At 54.9% G+C, this 18,147-nt stretch overlaps 3 protein-coding genes across 7 annotated transcripts in view; 1 reads left to right on the top strand and 2 right to left on the bottom strand.

Moving 5' to 3' along the window:
• The window catches only part of PAXX (PAXX non-homologous end joining factor), a 3,890-nt gene extending 3,508 nt beyond the window's left edge, over positions 1–382 (bottom strand). For all 4 annotated transcript variants that reach the window (XM_085308300.1, XM_085308302.1, XM_085308301.1 and 1 more), the window contains exons 1-2: positions 191–382; positions 40–100 (exon numbers count right to left, since the gene is read on the bottom strand). In XM_085308300.1, coding sequence (XP_085164426.1) covers positions 40–100; positions 191–288 — 159 coding nt within the window. In that variant the 5' untranslated portion in view covers positions 289–382. The remainder of the gene's footprint in view (positions 1–39; positions 101–190) is intronic.
• Positions 300–2,149, top strand: TMEM141 (transmembrane protein 141). Its single transcript, XM_085308304.1, has 5 exons — positions 300–419; positions 496–562; positions 739–822; positions 1,163–1,294; positions 1,850–2,149. Exons 1-5 carry the CDS (start codon positions 366–368, stop codon positions 1,927–1,929), a joined length of 417 nt encoding a protein of 138 aa, XP_085164430.1. The 5' UTR covers positions 300–365; the 3' UTR covers positions 1,930–2,149.
• Positions 2,150–3,974: 1,825 nt separating this feature from the next.
• Positions 3,975–17,859, bottom strand: ENTPD2 (ectonucleoside triphosphate diphosphohydrolase 2). Of its 2 annotated transcripts, XM_085308298.1 has the most exons (9): positions 17,703–17,857; positions 9,741–9,858; positions 8,971–9,121; positions 8,239–8,398; positions 7,911–8,138; positions 7,080–7,346; positions 6,741–6,860; positions 5,753–5,887; positions 3,975–5,117 (listed from the first exon to the last, which is right to left on the bottom strand). In XM_085308298.1, the coding sequence occupies exons 1-9, from the start codon at positions 17,811–17,813 to the stop codon at positions 4,917–4,919; spliced, it is 1,491 nt and encodes a 496-aa protein (XP_085164424.1). In that variant the 5' UTR covers positions 17,814–17,857; the 3' UTR covers positions 3,975–4,916. The 2 variants fall into 2 exon arrangements, with proteins under 2 accessions (XP_085164424.1, XP_085164425.1); XM_085308299.1 differs by lacking the exon at positions 7,080–7,346 and having other exon boundaries at positions 17,703–17,859.
• Positions 17,860–18,147: the final 288 nt, after the last annotated feature.

Below are 18,147 nucleotides of genomic sequence, written 5' to 3'. Positions count from 1 at the left end.
CCTCAGCGCCCGCCCGGCCCCCGCGGCCCCGGTACCTACGCGGCCGAGCGGCGAGCTGGCGCCGAGCTGCCCGGCCCACACCTCCTGCCCGTCGGTGACACTGCGGGGGCAGCACAGGCTGTGGCTGCCGCGAGGAGCCGCCAGCCCCAGCCCGGCCCGGCCGCCCGCCCGCCTCGCTCCCCGCACTCACTACACGGTGGCGCCGGCGCCGGGCCCGCGGCGGCAGTAGCAGAGGCAGCGGAGCGGCCCCGCGAGCAGGACGCGGAACGGCCCCGCCGGCTCCGCCATGATGGCGGCGACGGCGGAAGGGGCAGGGCCGCGGCGGGTAGCTGGCGCCGCCGCGGGGCCCCGACGCCGGCGGCGCCATGGTGAACCTGGGGCTCCGGCGGGTGGAGGACAGCGTCGCCGCCAAGCACCCGGTGGGCAGTGGGGGCCAGCGCGGCGGCGGCGGCGGCAGCACGCTGCCCGCCGCCGGCCCTGACTGTGTGCTCGCAGGCGCTGCAGCAGTACGCGGCCTGCCAGTCCCACGCCTTCCTCAAGGGCATCGGCACCTTCGTGGCAGGTACGGCCCGGCCCGACCCGGCCCCGGGGCCGCCCTTTCCCCCTGCCCCGAGCCCGCTGGGGGCAAGGGGCTGCGCGTCGAAGGCCCCTCGCGTGGGGGCCCGGGCCCGGCCCGGCCCGGCCCGGCCCGGCCCGGCTCCCTCCGCTGACAGCTCCTGGGCTCCTCGCCTTTCCCAGGCACGGGAGCCGCCTTCGCCCTGCAGAAGCTGCTGAACAAGAAGCTGCCCTACACCCTGCAGTGGAACCTGCTGCTGTCCGCGGGTGAGCGCTCTCCCTGGCCCCTGCACCCCCTGGGCTGGCGGAGACCCCGCTCCTGCCACATGGCCACAGCAGCTGCGCCTTGCTTACGCCCCATGCAGCCTCAGCAGCAGGTCTGCAGCAGTGGGAATAGGGTGGCGTTTGCAGGTGCAAGGGCTGTTCGTCATTAGTTGGCGGGAGTCTTTTCTCTGATGTGTTTTGGAATTGCTGCTCCCGCTCTCGAAAGCCCTGGGAAGCTCGCGAACTGCTTGCAGGCAGTTGCAGCAGCTCAGAAGCTGGCAAGTATTTTCCTGTAGTAAATATCCTTGCTGTTGGGAAGATGTGCCCGTCTTGTTCTCTTCAGTTGCAGGATCCCTTGCCAGCTATGTGGTAACCAGAGCTGAGACGCAGAAATGCTCCGACTTCTGGATTTTCCTGGAGACAGGCAAGTCCCCACAGGACCGTGCCACGGCTGACAGGATGTCTCAGCCCCCAGGTACCTTTCACATCTCTCCCTGCTGCATTCCCTGTGCTTCTTCTGCCTGTTTCTTCCCTGCTACAACTTCTTGCTGTCCTGCCTTTTAACTAAGCTGGTGGCTGTTGCAGTCTTTGCTAGAATCCCTGTATAAATCCTTCACTGGCACCCTGCAGTTGAGGGACTGTAGCTGAGGCTCTGCAGGTATCTGAGCAGGGTTGGTGGCATCTGAGATCAGTGCTTGCCTCTGCTTTCTGGCACCCTGTGTGTGTGAGTTCACAAGAACCAGCATGAAGGGCTTTTGGCTTCCCAGAAGAGGAGGGTGGGGGATGGAGTGACCTGTTCATATTAATGCTTGAGTCAGGCTGGTCGGTGTGGAGGGCAGAGCAGGCAAGGACACTAGGACAGCTGGTTTTCCACAGCTGCCTGCTGCTTTTTCCCCTGGGTATTGTGAGCTCTCCAGACTGGGCTAAACTGAAGAAGCTTTAAACACTTTACCTGTAGTGGTCTACCCAGCCCTGGCAAATGCAAGAGTATTGATTGGGGGTCCAAGGAGCTTGTTCTTGTCTGTTGCAGAACATATACACAGCCCAGAGGATGGAGAAACTGTGGCACTGCCAGTGAGGAGGAACAAGTATGGGGATGTTGTGGAGTAGCCAGTGGAGTGTGCAGCACCATGCCTGTGTCTTGTTGCAGTTCTGTTTTCATCCCTACTTGTCTGCACAACCTGCCGCTGCCTGTGAGACTGGTGGGGGTTGTAGAACCGCCCCCAGGAGTTTGGATGTTGTGAGAGTATGGTGGAGGCAAGATTGCATTCCAGGTGGCCTCTATGTGATCATCACACATGAGAAATGCAATAAAAGTCCAGAGCTACAAGTGCATGCTGTGGATGAAGCAAAGGCTCGAGATAAGAAGGGAAGAGCTGGGGTGTGGGTGGTAAATGCTGTCTTGAGATGGTTCCTGCAATAAATACTGGGGCAGAAAGATCCAGTCCCTCTAAGGCTGTCAGACTAGAGTCTTAATCTGACAGCACCAGGCTGTGAAATGCCTCTGGACATAGGTGGGTTTGGGCTAATCTGTGAGGGGGCAGAGCTGTTGCCATGTGCTTTCTGTTTATTGGGTGTAGTCGATCACGGTCTTCTCTGTCCTCCAAAACAATAAGGCCCTCTCTCACCTGCCTAAATGAAGATGACCTCAGCGCCTCTCATTTCTGCCCACGTAAAGGGAGCAGATGTGTGTGCGTGTCCAGACCCCAGTCTGTGCAGTGCCTGTCTTCCTCGCTTTCAGCACACATTACCCAACCGGAATCTCAGATTCTTCATCCTGATCTGTAACCAGCCAGGACGGGAAAGGTACTGTCTTGAATCTCAAACATCCAGCAAGGCATGTGGGAAGATTAATGTTCTCTTACTCAATTTGTTCCTAATAACAAACCCCAAGCTATGATTAGAGCAAACTGGCTGCTTTTGTTGGAAGTCCAGCGCTGATTCAACTGCAGCTGCATTTTTAGATAGGGAAATCCAACCTGGGTTTTCAAGGGAAAAATAGTTTCTTAGAACAGAAAACAGCTGTTCAGCTTCAAAGAGAAAACAGAAATGCTGCCTTTGTTTCAGTGCTGGCTTGTGAGAGCTAGAGACAATGCCTGATTCTAGCCACACGAGGGAGCTGCCGTGTTGGGGAGAGGAGAGGCGTGGGAAGGAAACTGGTTTTAGGGGTTCAGACCATCATTTGAACTTGAATCACATATGGTCCTATACAAAGAGGTGAGAGAGCAACCATTGGAATGGATAGAACTAAAGTGGCTGCAAAAAAAGGGCAGGCCAAGGAAGAGACAGCATTATAGGAGCTCAGAACAATGAAAGAACTTGGTAAGTGAGCAAACATTAGCAGTGGAGTTTGTACTGTCTGTAGGAGCTGGGAGGGGAGGTAGAAACCACAACTCTCATTAAAACCATTCTCTTCCTGGAGCATGTGGAAGAAGGCAGTGAGGGTGTAAGGCTCTGTTTCCAGATGGGATTGATGAGTTATGACTGGCCCTATGCAATTTTCTGATCATTGAATGAATCCCATGGTTGTTCTGTGAACTGTTAAGCCTGTGACTGTGCTAAAAAATTGCTGAAGCCCTTTGGACGTCTGTTCTGCTCTTTTGGGGTACCAAAATCATTTCCCTTCAAACCAGAGGCTCCTTAAATGGTTTCCTTTGTGTAAGAAGCTGTGGTCCTGAATGCAAAAATGAATGTGTGGGACAGACTGTAATTTGAATGCTGCCAACTCATGTCTTTGGGCTGACTGCACCTCTAGTGCATGGGAAACATGAACTTTTCAGCCATGGTTGGCTGAAAGACCCTCTTGCGCTTCTGGGTGGGCTTGAATGTAGACCAGGGTTTCAAACCTACTTTTTTCCATCTTGGGGAGGGTTCTCCAGGATTGTAGAGCATATATAACCCTGACAGCATCTCATTATTGGGCTTCAGTTGAGCAATATGGTTAGAATGAGAATTCAGGCTGGAATGGGATTAAAAAGAACCTCAGAGATTTTCCCCTGCTGTTCTAGTGGCATGTGAGAAGACAACGGACTGAGGCCTTCAGGCACAGCTCGAACAGCAGCTGTGTCAGAGCAGGCCTCATGAGCTGCTCTGCCCCTGCATGATAGCTAGGCTGGATCTGCCTGTTGCTTTGACACAGCCACAAAGCCTTTAGGAATGGTTACAAAGATTTATTTCTGATTATTAAAAAACAAAAACAAAAAAGCCCTTTGCACATTCGTGTATCTCTCTTTTTACTTGTTTGGGTATGAAGGCGTGTCCTCCCAGCTATCTGCCTTGGCTGGTGATGGAGGGTTTAAATCCTAAAACAGCAAAAAGCCCTGCTCCCATAGTGAGTCTACTATCTCTGGGCTGGCTCAGTCAAGCACTGAGGGGCCTGAAGATCCTCTGTCCTACAGGGAGAGGCTTTTTATACCTTACTCTGTGACCGAGGAGTGCCAAGTAGACAATGGCTGTGGCAAACAGGAGACTGGCTTAGGAAACACCAGAATAAGGAAGACACAGTGTCCGGTTGCTGAAGCAGGGAGCTGGGAAGCTGCTTCTGACCTGAAGCTTCTGTGCTGAGGCAGATGGAAGTCCGGGCCCATAGCGTGGCCTTCAGCAAGGTCATCAGGGTTTGTGCATCAGCCAGGAAAAGAGCAAAAATTCCTGGATGATGCTCAGTTGAAGGACTCGGCTAGTTCTCCAGGGATGGGCTAGTGACATCAACTATAAGGACTAGCATAAGTAGCATTCCCTTCCCACCCACACAAGAACAAAGTTCAGCTCACGTCTGGTGGCAGAGAGATGCCCCAGATCTGATTTTCCAAGTCTCAAGCCTGCTCCAGGATCTATCCCTGAGAAGCACTGGGAAACCTTTAAGATGTTCTCCTCCTGCAGCTGTGCAGGATCAGCAGTCCTCCTTTGTCCTCTCCTTTCTGTAACTTGAAAGCAAGGGGAGGGCAAAAAGGGACAGCTTTCCTTCTGTGACAGACAGCATCAAGTGTCAGGGGAGGATGTCTCCAAGCACTGGCTGCATCCCAAGTATTCAAGCTGTGGAGACGGAGCAGGAGGGATAGTACTCGGTCTTGCAGGCAAAGCCTCTCCTGTCCCTGAGGTTAGATTGCGCTAGATTTGCTGCGCCGGAGCAGGCAAACAGCAGTCACCAATGCCATCAGGGTGGTGAACACAAAGAGCAGGATGAGGATGACCCAGCTGTTGTACAATATGCTTTTGTGGGAAGCTGGTTCCTCTGCTGGGATCATGTTGGTGAGGTTCAGCATGTAGCCTAGAGCCCAGCCAATGGAGGTTTCTCCTGCCTGTGGAAACAACGTGACATGGTCACTGCCCTGGTCAACTAACCTCCACAAGCCTCAAGGGACCTTTCAGGGACCAGATCACTGTCAGCCCAGTGGAGGATAGGGAGAGTCAGCTGCACCCTGAGCCTTTGCTGGCCCTGAAGCCTCGGTCAGCCCAGGGTGAGGCAATGACCATCCCCTGGTCAGTGTCCACACTTTGAGCTGAGCTCGTTTGATGGGAGCAGTGTCTTTTCTGTTTGTGTTAGTCCTGCCCTTGCTACGCATTCTATGGCTTATGCACATGCAAGACTTGGCAAAAGTGGGATCCTGCCCTAGGGTAACTTCCCAACAAGCCTGAGCAAAGTATTTAAAATGTTTGGTGTCTTGAGGGAATGGAGGACCTTCAAATTCCTTACTTTGTGACCACCCACCCTGCAATGTGTTTAACTCATTTTTTCCATCTCCCAGAAGATCCACACAAAAACTGGGAGTCCCATCCTGCTGCTATCCCCAAAAATCTTCCCTCAACCATTGCTCAGGCCTTTCTTGGCATGGGAACATCTTTCCTTTTTTTTTTTTTTTTTTTTTTTTTTTTTGAGGAGGGGCTAATTCCAAATGGGTACTGTAGGATGGGGCTGTTTTCCTGTGTTACCTACCTTCTTCTGAAAGGCGATGTTGGGGAAGGAGTGGTTATTGAAGTTGTAGCCTTTGGTGGTGAGCAAATAAACAAATGTGCTGATAGCGCAGTAATCTGGCAGCCTCTTCTCCATTTTGGGGGCTTTCTGGAGCAGCTAGGTGGGATGCATGAGGGGACAGAGAAAAGGGGTCAAGCCAGCAGAATGCCAGATTCACAGAATCACTAAATGGTTGAGGTTGGAAGGGACCTCTGGAGATCATCTAGTGCAGCCCTTGTGCTCAAGGAAGATCACCTAAAGCACAGTGTCCGGGACTATATCCAGATAGCTTTTGAATGTCTCCAAGGATGGAGACTCTGCCATCTCTCTGGGCAACCTATTCCAGAGCTCTGTTACCCTTCCAGGAAGAAAGGTTTTCCATATGTTCAGCTGGAACTTCCTGTGTTTCCGTTTGTGCCTGTTGCCTCTCGTCCTGTCACTGGGCACCACTGAAAAGAGTCTGGTCCCATCCTCTTTACACCCTCCCTTCAGATATTTATATACATTGATAAGATCCCCCTACACACAGTCTTCTCCAGACTCAACAGGCACAGATCTCAAACTTTCTTTGTATGAGAAATGCTCTAAGCTGTTAATCATCTTAGCCTTCTACTGGACTTGCTCTGGTAGCTCCACATCTCTCTTGTATTGGGGAGCCCGGAGCTGGACGCAGCACTCCAGGTGTGGCCTCACCAGGGGTAAGCAGAGCGGAAAGTGGAGGGCTTTGTTTCTGCTGCCTGAAGCTCTAGGTGATTGCAGCTTGCTGGCCAAGGCAGCAGGCCTGTCCCCGTTTGAGCCTCTCTCGGTCCCATGTGGGAGCAGTCACCCACCCTTTTCCTACCTCATGGCAGGGAAGATGCCAGGACACCCAGCTGCCTCAGAGGGCTCAGAAAAGGGCTGCTCTCGGAGCCTTGGTGATGACCCATGCAAACCAGCTTTTTTTTTTCCCCATCATGCCCAGAGATCCCACCTCACTCCAACTGGTGGCACAGATGGCCTCGGCAGCATCCCTCAGGTCGCTGGGCAAGCGCACAAGTCTCCCCATCACTGTCTGGATAAAGTCCACTGTGTAGAAGAAGGCAGAGAAGGCCTGATGGAGGAAAAGAAACATCTGTAGGAGAGGTTGGGATGGGCAAGGTGAGCAAACCTTCTCAACATGCATAGCTGCAAATTTGCTCAAACCATTGTGGGCACAAGCAATTGTCTTTGCAGAACCATGGACATTGGTTTTGCCACCATGCAATGTCTGGGGGCCAAGGGACTCCTGCCTGCAGCAGCAGCCAAGCCACCATGCTGGGCAGGGACTTACAATGAAGTTTCCTGAAACGTCAGGCTGGAAAATGCCATCAAAGGAGCAGTGGGAGAAGGAGCAGGCAGTGAAGCTGAAGAGCTTGCTGACGTATAGAGTGCAGAGGTTCCCATTGCTGCTGCCAACCATGGTGACAGAGGTGCTGAGAGGAATGCTGGGCTTCTCCTTCTCTGTGCAGGGGGTGTCATAGATGCTGCTCAGTGACAGGTTTTTGTGGTAGCCTGTGGGCCAGCAGGGATTGGTGATGGTTTCTTGGTAGTTCCCAGCCTGCCAGGGAAGCAATGCAGAGGCCATATCAACACTCTCACGATCCTGGCTCCCCCCATGCCTCCACAGCAGGCAGTGCCATCTGCCTCCATTTCCTCATTGAGATGATGAGGACTTGCCCAGGTAGCAGCAAGCAGAGCAGCAGGCAGCTGCCGCAAGCATCATGAGGTGACGTGGGGTGTCTTGGATCAGCCTGAGGAGCACAACATTTCATGGAGAAGGTGGGAGGAGGCCTTGGAACCCTGAGAGAGTCTTAGATGGCAAAGCCAAAGGTTTACTGGGAAGCATGTGTGCAGTGGGTCCAGTGGGACTGTCCTGGAGAGAACAGGGTTAGGAGAAAACTGCAGAGGAACTATGAGGCCTGGAAATGCCAAACTCTTTGCCATTCATACTCTTCCCACCCCAGTCTCCAAAATTAAACCTAAGAGGGAATCAAAGGTCCAAAATGAGCTGTTCGAGAGGAGCTGGGAGTGCCTGGCTTCTCATTATAAAGTCTGGGGTGAGGGTGCAACCAGCAGAGCAAAGCAGGCTGGTATCTGTCCTGGGGCAAGCACATCCCAGTACCTGCAGGAGCTTCGAGAGCAGTCTCCTGAGGACCTGGTCTCTTCCGTAGCAGAGGAAGCTGTGAGTGTACACTTTGTATGTCTGGCCATACAGCTTCAGCATAACCTCATTTTTGGGATCTTCAATGGGGTCCTTGGTTTCAAAGGTGATCTGTGTGGAAGCACCACCAAAGTCCATGGCTCCTAGTGTCTTCTTCTTGGGCTGGATCCATTCCCCAAGCCAGCCACGCTGGACAAGGAAGATAGAAGCAAAGGCATGGAGACAGTTAGCTTCATGATGGCCTCACCACCACAGCCAGCCCAGCTGGCCACCACATTCTCCTGCTCACCTTGATGAAGTTCTCCAGAAGGTAGTTTGCTGTGACCCAGCCAAATACCCCTTCCTCTTCCCCTGAGAGTATCTTTGCCCCGCGGAAATCAAAGGGGTATGTCTTCAGCATGGCTGTCACAGTGCTGAGTACAGCATCTGAGGCCCGGTGGTTTGTGATGCTGTGGGCCACACAAAAACACTTAGCAGTGCAAGAAGGCAGAGTTACACAGCTGTCCCCAGGCCTCCAAGAACTGCGCTCTGCACCCCTTTGCCCCTAATAGCCTCCTCCTGGCACTCAGCAAGGGACCCAGAACAGGAGCTGGCTGCAGGCAGGGGGATACTTTCTCCCTCAGGTGTCCATAGGAAATGTCCCCTCCAAAAGATATAGTAAGTAGAAAAGAATAGGTGAGTTATCCTGTACTGACCCTGCTGGTCTTTCATTGCCTACTTTTCAGCCAGCATCCAGGGGTGCAGAGAATGTGCTGACTGTGTCTTGCAAAGCGTCTCAGACAGCTTGGTCTTCTCTGGAGAAAGCCCCAGAGCAGCTAGGCTCAAAGCATCTCCACAAAGGCAGTGGACCCACTGCTTTAGGGCAGCAAGAAGGCAAGGAATAACTTTGGCAAGGGGTGTGTGTGGCAGTTCGTCTTCTCCCCCTCCCTGTAATGGGTGACAGGACCACAGGGTGGAGTGGCAGGGTCTCCCAGGCAGCATTTGAGGCCATGGAGCTGATGCCACTGGAGCAAAAACTCACTTGAGCAGGCGCATGCCAGCTGTAGCACCCAAATAGAGCGGAGTGCTCACATGCTTCTCCTTGGGCACATCTCTCAGAGCCTGGTTCAGGCAGTGGACTAAGCTTTGCCCAGCACCCGGAGGGTTGGTGTTGTAGCTGGAGATGCCTGGACCTGCAGAGAAGGAAACAGCATTGTTCCCCTGCAGTCTTACACACAGTAGGAAAATGCCCAGTGAGCAGCATTGCCCCAGGCACCCTTGAATGCCTGTCCCAGCTCAGCCCCCTCCCAGGCTGTTTGAAGAGCAGGTGCCAAGGACTCTTTGACTGGGTTTCTGTGATCACTCACATGGGCAAGGAGCCATCCTGACTACCAGAGTTCAGCCACATCTCCCCAACTCATGCCACATTCTCCATCAGCTGACAACCCAGCAAAGCTTGGTTGAACGAATGTCCGAAAACTCTCTCTTGCTCTTTGCTGTGCTAGCTAGTGAGCCAAATTGGTTCCCAGGGGTTTGGTGCCTGCCAGGCGTAAGGCAAACTGCAGGCATGCATAGTTGCAAGCCTGGGAGGAAATAGGATTGGTTTTGGGGGCAGAGCAGGACTCCCTTTTAACACTTCACAGCATCCGGTAAAAATACAGTCTTAGCAGTCAAAACATTCACTGCAGATCCCAGACCAGGACAGCTGGACCATGGCAGGGGCATTCACACTGTCACAGCAGCCCTGCCAGCAAGGAATGTGCCAGCTATCAGCGCTGGATGTTGGCCCCCAAAGGCTAGGATGGCCCTTACCTTCTACATCACACATGCTGTGCTCACTGACCACGCCAGTGTCATTCTCCTTGTCTGCAGGCCACTTGTAGATGAACATGGCTGTGTGGGAGGAACCGGCATCCAGCACAATGCCATACTGCAGGCAAAGAGGGAGATGGTCAGGCCTGGAGAACCAGGAAGCTCCTCTGGCAGGCTCAGACCAATTATTTCAAGGCAGGTTGTTGCAGCTGAAAGATCTGCTGGTTCCTGTCCAAGAAGTACCCTGGGTGCAAGTTTGAGGAGCATAGCTCAAGCCCAGGGCTGGCAAGATCTTGGACCAAATCTGCCCTCTTGGGACCCCTATCCACCTTGCTCTTGTCCTAGCTGGGATATGGCTGGGAGTGGAGTGCTCTCCTTGGTCAGGGACCAACAGTCACACTGAGGCAGTACTCAGCACAGCAAGGAGACTGACTTTTTAGACTTTGGGACCCTCTCACCTCCTTGACCATAGAGGCAGGAGGTTCTTTTCTTTCCATTTCTTGCTCTACTGTCCCTCCCTCCCATAGCCCTTCTTGCCAGCAGGACCCTCTAGGCAAGTGAGTGAGAGCCACCTGGGAGAGGCTTCTCCGGGATGCAACTCACCAAAGATGGGCAGCCAGCCACCTCATCACTCCCTGCCCATGTATGGCTTGCCTTTCTCCTTCTATAAATAACCTTGCTCCTTCCCACCAAACAAGGTTTCCAGAGCTCCCAAGGAGGAGCTGCCTCTGCATTGTCCTCCACCGCCTGGCCCCAGCATGGCAGCTCCCAGCTGCACCTCTCCACCCCATCTTTCAGCTGGCCCTTTCCAGCCCACAGGCACTGGGCCACCCTGTCCCGGTCCTTTCCRTGTCCCAGCCAGAGCTGCTTGTCCTTTGGATAGGAGGCTACTTATTTTAGGATCAAAACAAGGCATTATTTCAATTCAGCCCCAACAGAGCATCTCTCCAAGGTGAAACCACTTAAGCCTTAAACCTGGCTGAAAAAATGACCTTTTCTACATGCAATAAAGACCTGCCAAAAGTCCATGGTGCCTTTGAGCCAGAAACAAACTACTCCTCTCCCTGCAAGACTGCTCCATGCAGCACCATTGAGCACCCAGAGCCCCCCGGCACCCTGCCCATGGGTGCCCACATCACTCCCTGCCTATGCTGCCTCTGCAAGAAATCCTCTGACTGTGTTACCTCTCCTTTTCCCCAATGAATCTAGCAATCAAACCCCTAACAATCAACAAGAGTTTTGCTGGGCCATCCCTGGTAGACACATGGGGCACTCAGACCAAAAGCTGGGCCCCATGCCATGGAAAACTCCATCCAGATGGATAGTCACCATGCAAGATGTAATTAGTAGGTGATAAAACAGGTTTTCCCTGGCATCCCTCATCCTCAGCTGAGGCCTCCTGGTACTTCAGGGATGCCCACAGTATCTTAGGAGAAGCCAGGACACTACCTGGCCTRGGAATCCCTTGATGGCATCCACTGTGCATGTGCCCAGCCCTACAGCCACCAAACATGTCCGTGAGCCCTGGAGCCACTGTGCTTGTGCCCAGGAGCCCTATGGCCACCATGTGTGTCCATGAGCCCTGCAGCCACCACATATGTGCCCAGGAGCCCTGCAACTGCCATGTGTGCCCATGAGCCCTGGAGCCACCACACATGTATCCCAGCTCCATAGCCACCATGCATATATGCACATGACCACTGCCGGTGGTGGCACTGGTGACTGTGGAGGAGGGCAGGGATGATCACCAGAGCAGATACAGGCTAAACCCCCAAGGTGCCCCCCAAGAGGCTGTGCCCAGCCCTTTGATGGCCACCATGGTCACACAGTGTCACCTCCATGCCACCCCCAGTGTGGCCCCAGCAGACCTGCTTTCCAGGGGGCTTTGCAGGTAACAGGGAGGACAGTGCAGGACATGCACTGACCATCATCGGCTTTGCACAACTCAGAGAGAGCCAAACTCAGGCTCCTTCACTGCCAGCCAGAGAACTCAAACACAGCCACAGGGAGGTGCAGGTAGGGGCCAGTGGAGGCTTAGCAAGCTGAGACTCATCCTGCATGACTCACTCTAGTATTACGGAGGTGAGAAAGCTGTCCTGGAAGGTGAAGCATCACTAGTTTGTTAACAAAACCAAAGGCTGTGCAGAGCTGGGAGCCCAGGAGCAGCTTGGAGTTGTGCTGCTAGTTTCTTCGGTGATGCTGGGGCGATGTAAGGGATGAAAACTTGTTAAATTTGTAGGCCCAGAGCTGGGGGAGGCAGGAGCCCACCAAAAGGGACACAAGGGCTGGTAACAGGGATAACTACTGCATGGAATGGGCCTAAGAAATGCTGAAGTGGAAGTCAGCAAGGGAAGTGCTCACAGAATGGGCAACAACTGGTACCACAACCCAGGGACTGGAATGGGATCAGCACCATGGGAGCAGTGTTACTGGGCTAGAGATGTGAGATCAGCTCCATGGCGGGAATAGAAGTGGCCCACGTAGGCTTGGAGATGCCCGGGTGGGCAAGGAAAATCCCATGTGCTCATGGTAGATAGAGAAACATCCCACCACAGAGGGCTCATCTGGAGGATTTCTACTCCAGGGCTGACCTTGCTGCGCTCTCCTTACAGCCACGCAGAGAGCAGGTGGGCGTGTGTGTGTGCATGGGGGGATGCATGTGAGTGTGCGCATGTGTAGATGGTCATGTGTGTGTAGATGGGCATGTGTGGGGTTGTGCATGCATGTGTAGATATGCATGTGGGGAGGGGTCTGCATGCACGTAGGTGTGTGTGTGGGTGTAGGTGTGCATGCATGCCTGTGTGTGTGTGCTTAGGTGTCTGTGCATATGGGGGAGCGAGTATGTATGCATGTAGGAGTGAATATGTGTTTGCTGCATGGACATGAATGTGTGTGTGTTAGTTGTGTGGGCATGTGTATGAGCATGTATGTAGGTATACCTACATGCAGGGGGATGTGCACGGGATGCGTGCACCCAGATGCATGTGCTTATGTGCCTGTGCACATGGGGGGTGTGCATGCATCTGTGAGTTCATGGAGCTTGCGTGCATGAGCATGCATGTGGGTGAGTGTAAGCATGCCTGTGCGTGCGTGCACATACAACGAGCCTGGGGACAGCCCCACTGCCTACTGAGCCCCATAGGAAGCTTTAACCTGGGGCAAGGCTGGGCATAAGTGAGGCTAACCTGCTGCACTGAGCTAGGTCAGAGCTTTGCCAGAGCAGGAGCAAGGGAGAGAGTGGCTGGCCACCCCAGGCAGAACTCCCACCTACCTGCCTTAACCATGCCAAACTTGCCTTTATGCCTGCAGATTTCCTCTGCTGCCATCTGTCAGGGAGCAGCCAGAGGCCAGCAAGCTGGGCTGCCTTAAGGCACACGTTCCCTTACAGAACCGAGAACTTGCCTTTTGGTGCATCATTGGCCCTGGCTAGAGCTCGAAGAGTAGCTCTCCTACGGGGAGGCTCCTATGCCTCTCAACCTGGGCAGTCTGCAGAACAGGCCACCCTTAAGCGGATGCATCTCAGCTCCCTTTGCTGTAAATGCCCTAGGGATCTGCATCTTGCACTCAGGGATTTGTAAGYGGCCAGACCTCATCACTGCAGCAGCCTAAGGACTCTTGGGTAAGAGACAGTCTGCAGGAACCTGCCAACCTGCCATGGGGGCACAGGTTGGGCCCAGGCGCTGCAAGAAGCAGGCAGCAGGATGAGTCGAGGTAACGGACGTGCGGCAACATGAACTGCTGGTTTGGCCCTAGGACGTGGCACTGCTTGGCAAAGGGAGCACCCGGCGCAGAGCCAAGCCGCCAGCCCAGCCGCCCCTGTGCCGCAGCGGCAGCAGCCCCGCAATCTCCGCACTGCACTCCGGCGCCCGGGGCATCCCTGCCAGTGGGGAAGGGCCCTCTGTCAGTGCCATGTGCACTCACGTGTGCAGGCACAAGCGCAGAGATGCAGACTCAGATGGCCAGGAGACAGTGCCCAGATGCAAAGGGCAGCCCGCTCCGTTCCCCTAGACCTGGGGTCACACACGTTCCCAAAGTACCTGTGCAGGAATCGGCAATCTGATCAGCCACCTGACATGGTGATGGTTGAGGCAGCACGAGCGGCACACGCCAGGCAGGCCACAGGGCTCCCTATGCTGAGGCGGATGGAAATTGGGGATACAGAGGGCCCAGAAACCCAGCACGGTGCACCTCTGAAAGCAAAGCCCAAAGGGCGCTCTTGGTCCTTCACCCAGTTGTCCAAACCACTGCTTTAATTAGTGCAAAGCGATCGGAGGCTGGGGCTGACTAGCCTAGCAGCACCAAGCATCACTGACGGGTCATTTGCAAAAGCCATGCACACAAAAGAAGCCTTTGGAGAAAGAAATGCTGCTCTGAAGTACATCTTGTTAGTGATTTTCAGCATAAGCACTGCACTGAGCTATTTCAAATGAGGTCTCCTGCTTCTGCCAACAAACGTGCTGGAAATGAGAACTGTCAGGGACACGTAATATCTTGGCAATCTCCCACGCTGCTGCCTGGCTCCGGTCACTCCCCTCATCGGCCAGGTCCTGCCTGACTGCTGGATCCCGGTGCTTGGTGAGGGAATTCACACGCACATGTACTGGCCCCACCACTGGCCTGCAGAAGAAGTCCCATGGCCCAGCATTTCACAGAGCATGTTTTTTCTGACTTTGGGACCCTAGGCCACCAGTCTCTGGTCCAATACCCTCCCTGCAGAGGAGGACACAGAGGGTAGTGGCAGCAAGGTCGAGGTGAATGTTTGGGTGTTCCTGCCAGTGAATGCATGACTCTAACCACTAAGCAAGCCCACCCTGTGGCCTGAAGGTATGCCCAGTGCCAGGAAAGCCCTGCGAGATGCACATATCACTCCGGTGCCTCCTCTGGGAGATGTCTGTGAAAGGGAAGGGGGGCATAGTGCTGAGAAGCTGACATCTCATGGTGGCAGAGGAGGAAGATGAGGAGGGTGCTGAGAACCTCCCACCTGGCCATGAGCGTCTAGGGTCCATGGCAAGTCTGGGACCTGCAGCCACCTGGGCACTCTTCAAGGCTGCCCCACAGCAGGGCAAGGGCTTAGCTAAGCTCCAGGAGCATCCCACCACCCTTGGGGAGAGGGACAAAACTTGCCAGGGTCCCCCCCAGGCTCAGCCCAGCAGTCCCAAGCCAGATGACTTGTCCCAGAGGCCAGGCCTGGACCTGCCCACCATGCTGCCTGGCTTCACTCACCCTTGGTAGCTCTGGCAGGCGCAGGGACAGCTGCTGATGATGTTGCCCCTGGACCTTCCCCTGCCTCCTGGCACCCCAAGCCTCCTCTCCCCATCGCTGCCCAGGAACCTCCCCACCAGCCTGTCAGCAGGAGCCAGGGCACTTTTGAGGGCACTTCACAAGGAAAGACCCCAATGGGCTTTTAGAAAGACCATCGGAAGAGATGTACTAAGCTGTGGGGGTGAGAAGAAGGAAACAGCTCTGAGCCATCTGAAGTGGTGCGGTAAACCCAGCTGTGTGCCCCCAAGGGAAGGAGGAGGCAGCTCTCCTGCCATCGTTTCTTCTGGCAGCAGAATAAACAGTCTGGGGTATTTTTAGGGCATACTCTGAGCAGAGATTGGAGCTGGAAAGGGAAGAAATGGAGCTTTGTGTCTGCCTGAGCAGGAGCAGGGCCAGATGGTGCTACAGCCTGACTCCAGCCACCACCCCCAAAACCCATGGGGTGCCTCTGTGCCCACTTCCCTAAGGTCCCTGTCCCCATCCCCAGCAGTGGGCAGTTTGCTGATGAGGAGTGGTGTCAGATACAGTCATCACTGCTTGTTGAGTGTGGTCATATCTCACGTGCAAACAGTGTAAGGCCTGATCCTTGGGCTGATCCCCAGGTGCACAGGAGCCCATGGTGCCAACCTATTTGCATGCAGTCACCCCACATAAGCAGTGACACARGTAGGTAAGAGAGGTGCACGGCTCCCAAATACAGCCGAGGGCAGAGGAGCTGCTGCCTGCATAGCTCACTGCACTGATCCATGGTGTGGTGCCCTCTTTAACTGGCTGGGTCATCACAGAGCTGCCTCTGGTTTACTGCTGCTCCACATCCTCCTGCCCATGGACCAGCCTGTGGGAAACCACTGCAGTCACAGTGCTCTCCGCTGCCATGGGGCTGGGCCAGCTCCACATGGGGTCTCTTAGGGACCCAGCATGGCAGAAAACACACCTGAGCCAGCCACTCATTCCCAAAGGAGAAGACCAGACAAGAAAGAGAGTGGGGGGAAATAATGAGCACCAAAGTGGTGCTGAGCATGGGGGCTTCCTTCCACCAGTGATGGGTGAAGAGCAAAGTCTGGGCCAAACCCGGAACAGCTCCTCAGCAATGGGGCTAGGTCCTGGGTCAGCCAGGGTTTTGACCAAGTGCAAAACAAGATCTTCATCTTACATCCCTCATCTAAATGGCCTCAGCACATTTCTGATTGAATTAAAATAAGTCAAAAGACAAAGCTTTGCATCTTCAAAGCAGTCCTGAGCTCCTTGCAAAACCCACTGCCTCTGTGCCCATTTGCTGCCAACCCCAGAGGAAAAAGCACCATGGTGACAACTGCCCTGAAGAGCAACGGGTAGAAAGCGTCTCCGCACTCACCACATCAGAGCTTGTGTGCGCTTGCCACAAGCAGCAACGGTGCAAAACCTTAAGTCCCCAGTCAGGGTTGCTGAGCCTCAGACAGAGAGGTTGCTCATCCGGGTTGCAGCGAGCCCAGGAGCTGCGGCTGTTTTCAGGGCACTCAGCCAGGAGAAGGCACCGCTGCTCAGACCCAGACCCCAGTGCTGCGCTGAAACTGCAAAGATCCTACTAGAGCATCATTCCTCTATGTCCAACGAGGTAAAACCAGCCTTTATACCAGCTCTGAATAGAGCCCAGCATGCTATGGCACACAGCTGCGGGAAAGGATTATGTACAAGTCAAAGTAACAACCAGATCTTGGCTAATCTAGATCATCTTCTGAAGCCTAATCGTCATTACTTCTGACAAACCCTGAGAGAAGGCAACACATCTGGGATTCAGGCTGGCTCAGAAAGTTTCCAAGCAAGTTGATTTTATTGGAAAATGAGGGTTTGGGACAAAACATTTTCTAAGACGAAGGCTTGGTCCCCATGGAATAGTTGAGTTTGTCACAGAAAATGTTAGGATCTTTTTAAAACAAAAAACCTGTGCTGTGGAAGAGTTCCTTTGGGGACTTTGCTAGAAGAAATTATTTGGGAACTTCTTTCAGTGTCTGAATTTTCAATGAAAAAAAGTCTGTCCCCTTTTTCACAGAAAAGTGCATTTCTTTTTCTCCAGTACTAACTAAGGCAATGAAGCTTGAGCCCAGAAACGCTGGGTAACGGTCGGAGGGTGTCCCCAGTCTCCAGAAAAAGCCACGGGAGCTGCTCCTGACACAGCTGCTCTGGACCACGGTGAGGAGAGGGAGGGGGGGCTGCACCCCGACAAGACATGGCTATTTGCCTTTCTAAAGACTTTCAAAAATGAAGTGCTGAGCTTAGGTGAGAAAGAGAGAAGGTGGCAGAATGCAATTCTGCCTCACTGCAGGGCTTGCAGACCTAGCCRTAGATGCCAGGCAGAGTCCTCCTGCAGCATCCCAGGCAGGGGCTCGCCTCTGTGGACCTCATTCTGCTTCTGCCCAAAGCTCTACCTTAGCTCTGGGGTGCTCAGCTCTGGGTGTCTTCTCTCGGCATTGGAGCCCCCCCTCCAATCTCTGTACCTCTCCTAGCTCTGGGAGACTCGAGTGTCCTGGTGCCCTCCTGGCTCTGAGGGTTCCCTGGATCCCGGTACCTCTCCTGGCTCTGGGGGACCTCCTGGCTCTCTGCTAGCACTCGTGGATGCCCTGGTGCCCCCGACCCCCGCCAGGAGCCCCTGTTGCCCCTTGTCCCCCGCCGCCGCCGGTGCCCGGTGTCCCTGACCCCCTCCGTGCCCGCGGTGCCGCTCACCTTGAAGCTCGGCCGGCCGCGCATGTCGCCGGAGCCCAAGCACAGCAGGAGGATGCCCAGGAGGCAGCCGAGGGCCAGGAGCAGCAGGACAGCGGCGACCCGGCGGGCCATGGTTGGGCGGCGGCAGCGGCGGCAGCGGGGCCGGGCGGCGGCGGCAGGTGAGCGGCGGCTGCGGCGGCTCCTGCTGCGGCAGCGGCTCCTGCTGCGGCGGCAGCTCCTTCTGCGGCGGCGGCTCCTCCTCCTCGCCCGCCTCTCCCGGCTGAGTCACCGCCGCCCCGGCGCAGTCGGGCGGGACATCGGGTCCGGCCCCGGGTACCGCGCCTGCCTCTGCCCCCCGGCCATCGCCCCTGTTGCTACCCTCGCCCCGGGGCTCAGCCCTGTCCCGGCCCCCCCACCCCGGCCCACCCCCTGGCCACCCCAGGGCATCACCCCCACCCTCGGGCTC

The sequence above is a fragment of the Rhea americana genome, unplaced genomic scaffold (assembly GCF_003343005.1).
Source record: "Rhea americana isolate MKP2758 unplaced genomic scaffold, rheAme1 scaffold_273, whole genome shotgun sequence".
NCBI classification, from domain to species: Eukaryota; Metazoa; Chordata; class Aves; order Rheiformes; family Rheidae; genus Rhea; species Rhea americana.
Note: the sequence above shows the minus strand (reverse complement) of the source record. Positions and strands in the feature narration are given on the sequence as shown.

What these genes read in the sequence shown, in the direction of transcription:
- TMEM141 (XM_085308304.1), top strand. Translation starts at nt 366, where the DNA reads ATGGTGAACCTGGGGCTCCGGCGGGTGGAGGACAGCGTCGCCGCCAAG. An exon ending in GCGTCGCCGCCAAGCACCCG is followed by an intron (nt 420 to 495) that starts GTGGGCAGTGGG and finishes GTGTGCTCGCAG; the next exon opens with GCGCTGCAGCAGTACGCGGC. An exon ending in CAGGATGTCTCAGCCCCCAG is followed by an intron (nt 1,295 to 1,849) that starts GTACCTTTCACA and finishes TGTCTGTTGCAG; the next exon opens with AACATATACACAGCCCAGAG.
- ENTPD2 (XM_085308298.1), bottom strand. Translation starts at nt 17,813, where the DNA reads ATGGCCCGCCGGGTCGCCGCTGTCCTGCTGCTCCTGGCCCTCGGCTGC. An exon ending in CAGCATGTGTGATGTAGAAG is followed by an intron (nt 9,122 to 9,740) that starts GTAAGGGCCATC and finishes CCTTCTCTGCAG; the next exon opens with GTCCAGGCATCTCCAGCTAC. An exon ending in GTGCCACCAGTTGGAGTGAG is followed by an intron (nt 5,888 to 6,740) that starts GTGGGATCTCTG and finishes CATCCCACCTAG; the next exon opens with CTGCTCCAGAAAGCCCCCAA.